General features: G+C 41.2%; 1 protein-coding gene and 1 long non-coding RNA gene across 7 annotated transcripts in view; one reads left to right on the top strand and one right to left on the bottom strand.

The window, feature by feature from the left end:
- Positions 1-5,066, top strand: part of LOC310712333 (uncharacterized protein) — a 30,197-nt gene extending 25,131 nt beyond the window's left edge. For 3 of the 6 annotated variants that reach the window (XM_083515272.1, XM_083515275.1, XM_083515271.1), the window contains 9 exons: positions 34-66; positions 691-723; positions 809-838; positions 923-952; positions 1,038-1,067; positions 1,153-1,182; positions 1,267-1,299; positions 3,279-3,319; positions 4,829-4,897. In XM_083515272.1, coding sequence (XP_083371398.1) covers positions 34-66; positions 691-723; positions 809-838; positions 923-952; positions 1,038-1,067; positions 1,153-1,182; positions 1,267-1,299; positions 3,279-3,287 — 228 coding nt within the window. In that variant the 3' untranslated portion in view covers positions 3,288-3,319; positions 4,829-4,897. Of the gene's footprint in view, positions 1-33; positions 67-690; positions 724-808; positions 839-922; positions 953-1,037; positions 1,068-1,152; positions 1,183-1,266; positions 1,300-3,278; positions 3,320-4,828 lie in introns of all 6 variants that reach the window. The other 3 variants (XM_083515274.1, XM_083515276.1, XM_083515273.1) reach the window with 3 other exon arrangements.
- Positions 5,067-5,181: 115 nt separating this feature from the next.
- On the bottom strand, positions 5,182-7,941 carry LOC310712372. Its single transcript, XR_014528861.1, has 2 exons — positions 7,857-7,941; positions 5,182-6,611 (listed from the first exon to the last, which is right to left on the bottom strand). It is a non-coding gene; the product is annotated as an uncharacterized lncRNA (long non-coding RNA).
- Between the last annotated feature and the right edge of the window lie 5,370 nt (positions 7,942-13,311).

The following is a 13,311-nucleotide window of genomic DNA, read 5'->3' as shown; positions in this document are numbered from 1 at the left end:
AAATGGAAGCATTTTCTTCTTTTTCTCTTCCAGCCTCCTCCTCCACCCAGTGGAAATGACCAACCTGTGAGTATTAATTTCCTACAAGCAGGATTCTACATGTTTTTCCCAATAAGCAACTGATGTTGTTTTCCAACCTCCCCATGAATTTTCTGCAAATGGTTCAGGTTGAATGCCAAATAAGAATTCCCATTCCCTTCTATTTCACCTCTTGTGAAAGGTGCCTCTGGACTGTCAGTATTTTTCAGGAGGGATTTCAGGAATGTAGTGGAATTTTAGCTCAGAGTAATTAAAGTACATTAAAGGACTCTTTACTATAGCACAACAAATCCACTTTATAAAAGAATTTGCGGCTGTGTCCACACTTCCATTTATCATTCATTCACTTCATTTCCAGTGCTGGTTTTTTTTATTCCGTGTTCACATGACATTATATTAAATGCATGGGCACCCTGTAATTTGTTGTGAAATATTGCCATTTGATGCAATGTTTCTCAAATGAGTTTCAGGATCATTGGATTAAGCCATTCTTATGACACTAAGCCATGCTCATGTCAACAGCTAGATGGAAAGTGCTGTGAAATGCTTTAAGGTGCTAATGTGAACACACCCTGACTCTTTGTGGTTTGGAAAGTGAAATGCATGAAATGGTTTTGGAACGCAAACGTTCCCTCCCTTCCTTTATTTCAGACTTCGGTATCAGCTGGAATAAATGCACCACCTGTGAGTATCAATTTCCTAGAAACAGGATTTTACATCATTCAACTTGTTTTTGAAATAAAAGCATTTCCTTCCTTTTCTCTTTCAGCCTCCACCACCTCCTGGCGGAAGTCAACCTGTGAGTATCAATTTCTTACAAACAGTATTCTAAATATTTTGCAGTGTTTTGAAACAGAAGCATTTCCTTCCTTTTCCCTTTCAGCCTCCACCACCACCTGGCGGAAGTCAACCTGTGAGTATCAATTTCCTACAAACAGGATTTTTGCGTCTCTTGCATTGCTTTGAAATAGAAACATTTCTTTCCTTTTCCCTTTCAGCCTCCACCACCACCTGGCGGAAGTCAACCTGTGAGTATCAATTTCCTACAAACAGGATTTTTGCGTCTCTTGCATTGCTTTGAAATAGAAACATTTCTTTCCTTTTTCCTTTCAGCCTCCTCCACCACCTGCCGGAAGTCCATCTGTGAGTATTAATTTCCTACAAACAGGATTCTACATCTCTTGCATTGCATTGAAATAGAACCATTTCCTTCCTTTTCTCTTTCAGCCTCCTCCACCACCTTTTGAAAGTCAGGAACCTGTGAGTATTAATTTCCTAGAAGCAGTATTTTGCATCCTAGTTGAGCAGTCCAATGAGGAAGGGGGAATCTGTGCTGGTAGTGCCAGCAAATCCTGAGCCCTGCCAGTCTTGCCCCAGTCAGCACAGCTAGAGCTCAGAACAATTTCTGTTATTAGACACTGTACTAAAATGTACATAAGTTCATTTAATCATGTTTATACTTCTTATTGGCTACCACTTATATATTTAATTTTTAAATTGCTGCATATATAGGTGAAAGAAATATATCATGTTCAGGTTTTTTGCATTTAGTGATTGGTCAGGAATTATATCCTCTAAGTTTGGTCTTCTTACTCAGGAAAAGAAGTATACCAGCTTTAGGGTTGTGTTATGTCTTGCCTCTTTCAGAGTTCTTCAGGGTCTCTGTTCCCCCCACAGAACATTCTTAGTAATACAGTGCAATGCTTCTTGTCAGTTTTAAGAATGCCTCCTATGAATAAGCAATGGCAGAAATGAAGCAGAATCGTTTTAATTAATTTCAACCATTAATTAATGTCAACCATTAATTAATGTGTTTTCATTGCTTTCACTTAGAAACAAGTTAGACATAAATGGGAGTGCATTCTTTTCATTATTCATCATTTCCGAAACGAAAGCGCACTTGTTTGGTTTTCTTTTCCTTCACCCTCTTACGTAGCGTTGAAGTACAGTAATACAGGGGAAAGCTCAGTTCAATGCACTTTTATAGCTTTCAGCGAACAGCCATTGTAACTTTCCGGAGAACACAAAGTTAAATTTCAAAAGTACAATTTCAGTTCTTTACTGGGAGAGCAACTTTCCTTTCCAACTGCAAGGACTGAGCAGCCAACAAAGAGATACAAGTGATCTGGATGTGGCTCAGTTACCCCTTAGGTGAGCTGGCAGGTGTAGCTATTAACAGCATAAGCTGGAAGACTGGATGCTCATGGTTCAAGTAGCCCTGTGAATATGAGCATAATAACATCAACTTGGGATAGTAGTAGTTTATTGAGATTAATTGTGGCACACTGGTTAGAGTCACTCCACTTTAGCAAATGGAGCCCCCTTGATATTTGTTTGAGGGGGCCCAGCACGTGTGCGGGTGTGTGGCAGCTTCAGTGCTCAGCTCCTCCAGACGTCACACATGTGATGCACCCCAGACCCCCCTAAAACTTGGGGGCAACCTGGCGCCTCTGTTTTCTTCAGTTGGCAGTTACATATGTGGCAATTAGGGGAAGGGGATATGGGAAATATAGCCACATGACAATGAAATGCAAAAAAGAACAGTCTGCAATGATTCAGTATAAAACCTGATGAACAAAATGGTCATTCACAGCAGCTGTAATTGTGAACACAATCACCCCTGCTCTGCTGTGGGGCAGGAAGTTATTAATATTACATCTGCAGTAGTTACGGAAAAGAAGTGTTTTGGAGTACAAAATAAGGTTTTGTGTTTTGAAAGACCCGTCTGTTTCAAGCTCTCTTTAAATCTTTATGAATTAAAGCTTGAAATAGATGGATATTTTGAAATGATCTTGTAATCTACCCAAATACTTTGACTTTTTAAAAGCAAACTTCTCCTTCAAACTGAAGCACTCGGTGAAAGATTCCTGACACCCACTCACTCAAAAAAGAAACAGCAGATTCTCCTCAGATCTAGTTGTTTCTTATTATAATGTGTACTTTCCCTTTTTTACAACATGCTTATATGTCCATGCCCTTATTGCCCTATCCATTCCTCCTCAAAAGCCTAGCTTGAGTATTTCCTGTACCTTTTCAGGATGCAATCATTTATAGGATGTCCTCAGTAGCCTCTTACTTGATCTTTAAAAGCGCTTTCTAAAATAGTGACTTAATGATGCACCCTCACCCACTCCTTCTAGCAATTACATGATGATTTCCCCCCCGTGAGTTCAAGCGCATCAACGTTCTTGTTGTTTTGCACTTGGTCTGAGATGGTTGCCTGCATTTTGTTTTTCCAGGCACCATAAACGTGACCATTCAAACTGGGAAATACACTCAGGTGAGTACAGAGGATGCTGCTTTCGCACCAAGAGAGACTAAACTATGCTAGTTTGTCCAAAGATGTTCGTATATGGGTTACCTTGTGGTGTGGGTATATAGGACTATTGACAATGAATGTAAGAAGTGGAATGCAAAATGTGAAATACCAGCTGCTTAATATAGATGGTTTTTTGTAATATGCATGTTTCAAAGCTTGAGTTGAAGAATAATCTTTTAGTTCAGAGCATCAGTTCTCGGTGCCATTTTAAGATGACCCCATATTTCAGATAGCTGTAGCTCCAAAGAACAAATAGAAACCATAGATTTGTTGTTAGCCATACTTTGTTCTCTGTACCAGAAGTTTCTATCAAGCATTTAGGCATGAATCCTAAATGCTACCTGGAGGATGTCATGGTGGGTTATACTGTTGTAAACCTAATAAGAAAACCTCCACCTATAGTACACTGTTCTCTTGTCTGTATTTCCTTGTAACTTTTTAAATATTGCATTTTTTGTTATAGTAACCCACCCAGGGACTTCATGGTGAAGGGTGGGCAATAAATTAATGGAAATAATATTATTACACATATCCCCATCTCCTCTTGGGTCAGGTTTGATGTCAAGATGACAGCCTGCTGATCCTGAATTTTTACTGCATGTCCATAGGTGCTGTGGGGCTTAAACATTGTGCAGAACAATGTTTTAACACACAGAGGGAAATATTTATACTTATAAGAGTAATGCTAGTTAATTCCCCCCCCAAACCTGAATAGATCATGATATAAAAAGCATAAGCAAAGTTATATTTCTGAATCTTGTCAAGACACAACGTATATCTGATTCCCAGTTACTGACTTCCACAGGAATTATTGACAAAGAAGAAGTCTTGATTTGGAGATCATTTGTTTTATCCATTATTATTATTTTTAAAAAACAAATTCTGGCCCCAGAGACCAGAATTAGGGAGAGGGAAACACAATAGGATAATTTTTCTACCTAAGGTATCGTTGGGTACTTTAAACCTTGAATTGGGGAGCACTTCCATTTGCTGCTCTGCCTCAGGCAACAAAAAATGAAAGCACAAGACCAGCCAGCTATTCCTGTCGCCTCCCTAAATATTTGTATGCATCTTACAACACATATGCCAATGTCTCTTCAGATATGTGAAAAAATGTAACTTGGAAATGTAGATAAGTCTGTTTCAAAAGAAGAGCCATGCAGGTAAAGTTCAGTGCAATCCTGTATCTTGTTTCCTCAGATGAAATTCCTGCCATGTTCATCAAGTCCCATTCCCTAGTCAGGATGTTGAGGAATTACTGTAAGCCTGAGTCTCTGTGAAAGAAAAGCATCTTATTCATCCCATAGGCTCCAAAGGTGTAGTGCAGCTGCCTCACCTATTTATTATGTTAACACTTGATGTCGTGTTCTTGTGCTGAAGTCATTAACTACCGAACAAGGTGAAATTTATGTATGCACATGTAGGAAATACCCAACCTTATTTCACTCGTTTTTTTATTGCTGTTTTCAGATTGGCAAGCTGGATCAGCTGAGAACAATCTTCAGTGCCTGCCGCTACGCTTTCTTTCTACAACTTTCATAACTTTATTACCAATCAGGTTTCATAATGTGAACCGCAACTTCCTTTTAACCGGGGTCTGCTAACTGTAGTTTTTTTCTGTTGATTTTGGGTGCCTTTACTGTAAGGGAAGACTCGTGAACACTGATTGCTTTGCCGTAAAATAAAAAAATATGTTATTACATCACAACATTTTGCCTTTTTAATTGTATTGCTGCAAAATTAATTGATTTGCAAGTTGAAAACATTATGCACCCCGTTCTAATGCTGTGGCCTTTGTGTCAGGTAAAAACTCACCACTCTGAAAAAAAGCCATATATATTTTGAAGCGCTAACTCCCACCATCCTTTCCCCCCAGGTCTCTTGTTATCATTTTTTTAGAAAAAAAATATAAGCAATCATTACACATGACACAATACCATTAGTTTAAGGAAATAACAACAAATCACAATTATATCCCATATGGCTTCCCTCAGATCTTAAATCAAATTGCCAAAATGTCTACAAGGCCTTCTCTCCAACTATATTCTGTGCAGCATAAGCCCATTTAAATTGGTCTGACTTTGAATACAACCCTTGATTTCTTTCCACAAATGTTTTGAATGCAGCAATCTTTATTATTATTATTACTTGTATACTGCCCTACACCTGCAGGCCTCACAACATAAAACCACAATATAAAAACAGAAAATACATAATAAAAATAAACAAGAACAACCCAATAATCCTCCCTTCTGTCACACATTTTCAAAGGGTATCAGATATCAACCAGCCAATCAGGCCTGGTTAAAGAAGATTTTCGCCCAGCGTCAAAATATATAATGAAGGCGCCAGCTGAACCTCTCTGGAAAGAGCATTCCATGTTATTATCAAAAAAATTCCTAGTCTTTATTTATTTACTATATTTCTATACTGCATTCACGAGAAATGGTCTCAGAGCGATGGACAACAAAATAAGGTGATATTTACAAGCAAAGATAACATAAGGAAGAAACATTCTCACAAATTACACAAATGATGTTGCATTGTTTTAGTCAAGTGACTCAAAACGGCTCACATGGTAAAAACAAAAAAAAATAACACAATTAACAGTGGTGAAGGTCAAATATGTCTTCACCTTTCGACCCCACCTTCCCCCCTCCCCCCCAAAAAAAAACCTGACAGAAAAGGTGTTGTTTTTAAATCTGGAGTCTCAATGAATATAAAGTGAGGGAGAGGTATGCTTCTATTTTAAGACACGAACCACTAGCCCAAGCCTCAGCCGTTGAGCTTAATTTTGTTGATAATAATTTTATTTCATGGATTTATTTCACACTTCTCATCTGAAGTAGTCAAAAGAGCTTGTGATTAAAATTGACAAAAAACACTTATGTGGCTCAGCCGCTTGTGAGGGGCCTGGTGCAACTGCAGAAGAGGGCTGAGGGAAGGCTTCTCCCTCAGAAGATTTTGGAGGGAATCCTGAGGAGATTCTGAGGAGACTTGAAGGCCCGAGAGAGAGGAGGGAGCCTGAGGAGATTCGAGAGAGAGAAGGAAGGGAAATGAAATGTCTACGGAGGGCCATGGAGGAGAGAGTAGCCTCCATCCTCTGCCCTGTCTCCCTCAGCGGCCAGGGAGTGCAACAGAGCTAGGGGGTTGAGACTGTGTGGAGCCAGAAACAAGTCTGAGAGAGACTTTTAATGGCTCACGTTTGACTTAGCTACATTATTGCAGTCCGTCCACATCTGTTGCTTCAAGACTTCCCAGGCTTGGGCGGGGACCAGGGGGATTTTTTTACATGAAATATCCAGGTTTTTGTGGTTGGTTGGTTTATTTTATTATTATTATTTACATTTTGGGGCTGTGCCAAAGCGGAAGGGTGGGCTGGATCCTTTTGGGTAAGGGATCAGGCAGACAGTGGATGGCAATCCCCCCCCAAAAAAAGCTCCACATTTTTTTTGTGTCTGGATTATTTACACTTCTTGAAATATGGCAACCCTATTTAATGTGATAAATTATATATATATATATATATATATATATATATATATATATATATATATGCAGGTTTTGGTGTCTTCGGGTGTCTTCCCGTGTAAGAGTTGGGGTGTCTAGGCGACGTTTCGACGAGGTCTCACTCGTCATCTTCAGGCTGGTGCTTTCGGCTTCTTGTTACTGGAACAGAGCAGGATCTCAGTGTTTGAGTTCCTATAAATACTGTGAGGGGGTGTGGTGTATAGCCTCCAACGTTCTGGGCAGAGAGGAAGTTCCCAGGTTAGTGTGCCTTTTCTTATATATATATATATCACATTCCTCTTGCTTCCTATCCTCTTTTTCCCTTCCCGAATTGAATAAATCCTGGTTCACATCTCCCTCTGAAGGGTTTTGCAAACCCTGTTAGGAGGTTGGAAGCAAAGCTCTGTTGAGGAAGAGAAGTAGAATTTGTTGCCCTCTCTTCTCCCCTTTAATGTTTGTTTGAAGTCATTTCTGCACCAGGTAAAGTAATTTTAAGCCCTCAATCACCCCCCCCTCACCAACCTGTCCTTTATTTTGCCTGCCAAATAAAGCACTAAAAGGCAAAACAGATATTTAGAGCTCCATGGATTACTGTTGCCTAGTGTCCGAAATAAACACTCATCAGTAGCACCTCTGAATTCACTCATTGGTTAAAGACAGTGAAAGGCAAGGTGAAGGGGTGAAGCAAGGCTGCATCCTGGCTCCCAGTTTTTAAAAACTTTGATAGTAATGATTTGGTAGTGGCGCCCTCCCTGTGGACCCCCTCCCATCAGATGTCAGGGAAATAAACAACTATCTGACTTTTAAAAGACATCTGAAGGCGGCCCTGTTCAGGGAGGTTTTTAATGTTTGATGTTTCATCGCTTTTTATCATTATTATTAATATTCTGTTGGGAGCTGCCCAGAGTGGCTGGGGAAGACCCAGCCAGATGGACAAGGTATTAATAAATGAAGATGATGCTGATGATGATGAAGAAGAAAATTTCACCTCTACAGTAATTAGGAATAGAAAGATCAAAGTCTTGATGTAGACAGATGAGTTAGTGCTCCTCTCCCTTTCCTGGCTGGATCTCAAAAAACTCTTGGAAGTGATCAGCACATACTGTAAACAGGAAAAGGTATCTATAACTTACTCTAAGACCAAGATTCTGATTTTTAGCAAACACAGCCCTAGATTTAAATGGTGCAAGCTATAGGACAAACTTGCTCACTTAGATATCTGGGTGTACTCTAGTGAAACCCTCGCTTGGAATTGTCATATTTAGGCAATGAAAGTCAAAGCACATAAAGCTATAAGGGGCACTGAGGAAGTTCTAGTACAGGGCGGCAGAAGGCTAAAAGGGAAAAAACCGAGCCAACGCTCAGCAGGAGCGGTGCACGCACCCTCGCTTGACGCAGTGGCGCATGCACCCGGCCGCCTGGCTTTGCTCAGTTGCTGCCTCGTGCTCTGTTCTGCTGTGAGGCGGCTGGCCCTATGTGAAGAGGGAGGCGGGCAATGGCAAAGAAGAAGAGAGGCGCCCCCCAATTTGCCCACTTTCTTCCTCCTCTACCTGGGCTGCAAAGGTCTTTGAGATCAATGCAAGCTAAAAAGCATTGCAGGGGGTTGGGCTGGATGACCCACAGGGTCCCTTCCAATTCTACGTTTTTCTGAAAAACACACACGCAAAACCCAACTATGGTCCCTCTGCAGTCCTCACCCCAAGCAACTGTGTGTGAGCCTTGCTCCCCAGAAAGCGTGCCTTGTCTTGCTACCTGTGGTTTTTGGTCTCTCGTCCGCCCCTCCCCCCAATCTATTCATATTCCTTTCTCCCTAATCTCCAATATTACATTTTCCTCTGGTTGAGACGTAAAACAGAAAGCCCTAATTCCCAGCTGTGTTTCTTGCTGCAGACCTACTGTCTACGCAGAAGTAAGGTCCTATTAGATTCAGCAGGGCTTACTCTTAGGTAAATGCAGTCAGGGCTGCAGCCTTTGTGACCCATGTTTTGGGTCCTTTTTAGGTTCAGGATGTCATTGCTTTACACCCACACCCACCCCACCCCCCACAATATTTGAAGACGTCAGCTTTGTACTTAAACACAAATTGGCTGGGAACTTTATTAATTTATTTAAAGAACAGCAAACTGGTGGCTGCTTTAACTTTTTGATATATGGTGATTTGAATCATGAGGATGACTTAGAAGAACTGCTGTCTTGAATCAGTTTTGCTTTGGAATTGAGGACTTTACTAGATTTTCTTCTGCCTTTTCATTTTATTTTGTTCTAAGGGCTTGTCAGAGATTTTTTAAAAAAGGTCAACTACTCTGGGGAAACCTTTCTTAAAAAGGTCAACAACTTTGGGGTTTCCCCCCTTAAAAGGGAAATGGGGAGCGCGCCAGAGGGATCTTTGCACCATGGCGCCTGATATGCTTAAGACGGCTCTGCTCAGGAGCCCAATTATGTCACCCCTTGCCTGCAGAGCTAGCAGCTTCTCACCCTTTTTCAAACACCCTCCCTTGTGAAATCTTCCCTCAGACTCCTCTCTTCTCCCCTCTCTTTTGGAGTCCTCTGTGAAGCCACTGCTGCCCCCCAGTCTTTGAGCTGCCCCCCCTGCCCCAAAGAGAGGTGCCCCCTCACACTGCCCCACAGGAGCCTGGGAAACACCCCCTGGGCTGCTCCAGAGGCACCATTCGCCTGGGGAGTTTGTAGCCAGGGCTGCTGGAACAAACAGCTGCCAAGCCTTTGAGACATGAGAGGAGGCAGGTAAGGAAGAGGGATAGAGGCCAGTGTTGCCCACAGCACCCCTGACCATCGTTCAAGGCACCCCAGGGTGCCATGGCACACTGGTTGAAAACCACTGCTCTATGGTGTTGAAATCTGGGGCTATGATTCGAACTCCATTAAAGTTACAGAACTTTGAAGGTGCCACACCATTCAATTCTCATGCAGTTCCACCTCAATTTTGTAATCTCAGCTTCTACTGTGTGGCATATAATGCAAGAAATTACTGCCCAAGTACTTTCATTGATGTTTGTGCTATAATTACAGGTTTGCTTATGCAAAACCATGTTTTTCTTTAAAGAGAGATACGGCCCAGTTGCTTTTCTAGTACCATCAGTATGCATAGTTTTGTTTATTATTTACAGAATGTGGAGCCCAACCCCCATCACTAATTATCTCTGCGCACAAGACAACAATTTAAACTGCCATTACCAACGAAGACCAAAAGTAAAATGCAGCTAAGATAATGCTCACCAATCTACCTGTTAAATATTATAAAGAGCATGGCTACATTGCCCCATGCATAACATACATATGCACAACCAGTCCAGAAGACATGGCAGAAAGTTGCAAGAGGACAGCCCCAAGGGGTATGCAATCTAAGCTTTAACATGGGTAACAACAGAGGAAGGGTACATAGGGAAGCAATGTGTAGTTGTTTCAGTTACTCATCTTAGGTTCTGTTACGGATAAGGATAGGTAGATACAAACATAATTTCACATTATGGTTCTTGCCAGCTCTTGTTGCAAGTCTTCTCCTTCACCATGAAAGTACCCAGCTGCATAGATACAACTGTGCATTTCAAAATTAAACCATCCTAAAATATGTTTATGGGGTAGAAGGACTATTTCATTTGAGAGGTAGGAAGTGAAATGAATATATTGGTGGAACAGCTGAATGCTTGAGAGGATTTCATTGTCAGTTGAATTCCTTGGCAGACACGGTACTGAGGCAGCAGTGACCCCTGCCACCTCATTTAGCTCATGTATGTTCACACCAAAAACTTTGCTTTAATTTTAAAATTTGTCCAGTTATGTAAGGCCAATAATCTCTGGTTAAGATAAGCCACTATTGCCTCTTCAAAGTATAATGAAAGATGTGTTGGGCAGAGATCCAATCATGTTCACTTTACAAAGATTATTTTTTAAAAAAACATTTTCTGTCCTAGGCTTTTAGGACATTGTACCTGATAGATATATAATGGTGTAGCTGTAAATATGGCAACCACATGGAGACGTTTTCAGAGTAGGGAGGTTTGGAGTTGCAAGGAAACCAACCTTGTAAAGTGTAAAAACTGCTCCACCCACTGGTGTGAACAGACAGCATTCAATGCGGAAACATATAAAAGTGTACCAATGTATATAATATGGAGCAATTTTTATTGTGCTGTGGGGTATGTGTGTGTGTGAGAGAGAGAGAGACCTTGCAACATTTCAAGTGTACGAAACCACTGTCTTTTAATCTAAACAACCTTACAGGGTTGTCTGTGGATAAAATGGGAAGAGGGGAGAACTATGTACGGCAGCTTGAGTTACTTAGGGGGAAATGGGATATATATGTAATAATAAATAAATAATAAAATAGCTAACCAATACAACAAATGCCAGTTGAAGCCGTAGAAGTATAGATTGACAAGAAAATATGGACTGTAGAAACATACAGCTACAATACGGTGTGGTAGCATGAATAAAAGAATCAAAAGAGATTCACTTGAGGAGAAAGACATTGTAGCATACCTCAGGCCCCTTTCAGATGTTCACAGGAGCACAATGAACACATGACAGGCTGCCTTCAGAGTTTATAATGAATACATGTAGGGTAGGACAGAGGTTCTTCACCCCAAAAAACCCTCACACGATGAAAAAGAAGGTGGAACAGCTTGAGTGCCTACTTAAGGCAACTTACCAGCTTTAGAAATGCTTAGCATGAGACAAAGGAAAACAGCCATCTTATATCAAGACAGGAAAATGGAATGAAAGAAAGATCTGTAACTGAGAGGCAGAGAGATATAAATCACATGCATAAAAGTGAGACGTTATCTTAAATAAATGAACCGCTGTAGCTAAAGCGGAAAGATAAGCAGAGACAAACCCGGCATAGCCAACTGCAATATTATTCTTACCTGTACTGGCACTGGTGTGTAAAAAGTGGGCACCCATGCCAGATCAATTGCACACAGAGTGACAGAGAAGAAGTGGCTGAATGCCACTCTCAAAAATGACCTTGATTAATCATTTTCAATATCACACACCATTGCATGGCAAGATTTAGCATTAAATTCAGGTAAATTGTTGCAGTTCTGAAAGTAACAGACTGATTATGCATCGCAATGAATGTGGGGAGATGGGCTACCAAGCATAAGCAGAGTCTGCTGGAGCAGCCCAATGGCCCACCAAGTCCAGCATCCTGTTCTCATCAGATGCCCATGGGAAGCCCGCAAGCAGGACCCACAAGAGCACTCTCCCCTTTTGTGGCTTCCAACAACCAACATATGGAAGCATGCAGCCTCTGAACGTGGAAGCAGACCTGTCACGGCCAGTAGTCTTTCATAGAATTTACCTCCATGAATTCCTCTAATCCTCTTTTGAAGCCATCCAGGTTGATGGCCTCCCCTGTCTCCTGTACAAGTAAATTCCATAGTTTAGCCATAGAGTTAAACTGGGAATATTGACAGAGGAACACTACTTGTGCTAGGTGATCAAATTTAGGCATTTCATGCAGCACATTATGAGTTAGCTGCCAAATAGATAATAGGCTTCAGGTAGCTGTATAGGTTGTTTAAAATTGTTCTGCAGGCCAAAGCCATGCTTTTGCATTATATCTGCAGCTTTCATCCCCAGTCAGTCATTAAAAACTGAATTCCATCAATACATTTGGGAGCATACCTCTTTACTGTGATTTTGGTGAATGGTATGTCCAGATTAGTCTATTCTTTTCAGAGCTGTGACAATTCCCCTAAAAGTAGCCAAAAGACCTACAACCAACCAGCTCTCCTTTGCCACCCTGTTCACTATTGATCTGACATAGGTTTCTGATTCAACACACCATCAGTAACTCATTTTTAAAAGCACTTTTTGGATGCTGGCTAGCCTACTGTTAGGTAGAATCATAGAGGTCAAAGGGACCCCAAGGGTCATCTAGTCCAACGCCCTGCAATGCAGCAATCTCAGCTAAAGCATCCATGACAGTTGGCCATCCTACCTCTGTTTAAAAACCTCCAAGGAATGAAAGTCCACCACCATTGTAGGAGTCTGTCACACTGCTGAACAGCTCTTACTGTCAGAAAGTTTTTTCCGAATATTTAGTCGGAATCTCCCTTTTTGCAACTTGTAGCAACTTGTACCCTTCAGAGAAGGCGAAAACAAGCATGCTCCCTCCTCCATGTGACAGTCCTTAAGATATTTGAAGATGGCTATCATATCTCAGTCTTCTCTTTTCCCGGCTAAACATACCCAGCTCCTTCCAGTACTCATCATAAGACTTGGTTTCCAGACCCTTGATCATCTTGGTTGCCCTGCTCTGCACACATTCCAGCTTGTCAACATCCTTCTTAAATTGTGGTGCCCATAATTGGACACAGTATTCCAAGTGTGGTCTGACTAAGGCAGAATAGAGTAGAACTATTACTTCCCTTGATCTGGGCACTATACTGTTAGACCAATAATAACCCCATCATTCAATA

The sequence above is a fragment of the Podarcis liolepis genome (genome assembly GCF_965112155.1).
Source record: "Podarcis liolepis genome assembly, chromosome: 7".
In the NCBI taxonomy this organism is placed as follows: Eukaryota; Metazoa; Chordata; class Lepidosauria; order Squamata; family Lacertidae; genus Podarcis; species Podarcis liolepis.
The sequence above is the reverse complement of the archived record's forward strand: the minus strand, read 5'-3'. Positions and strand labels throughout refer to the sequence as shown.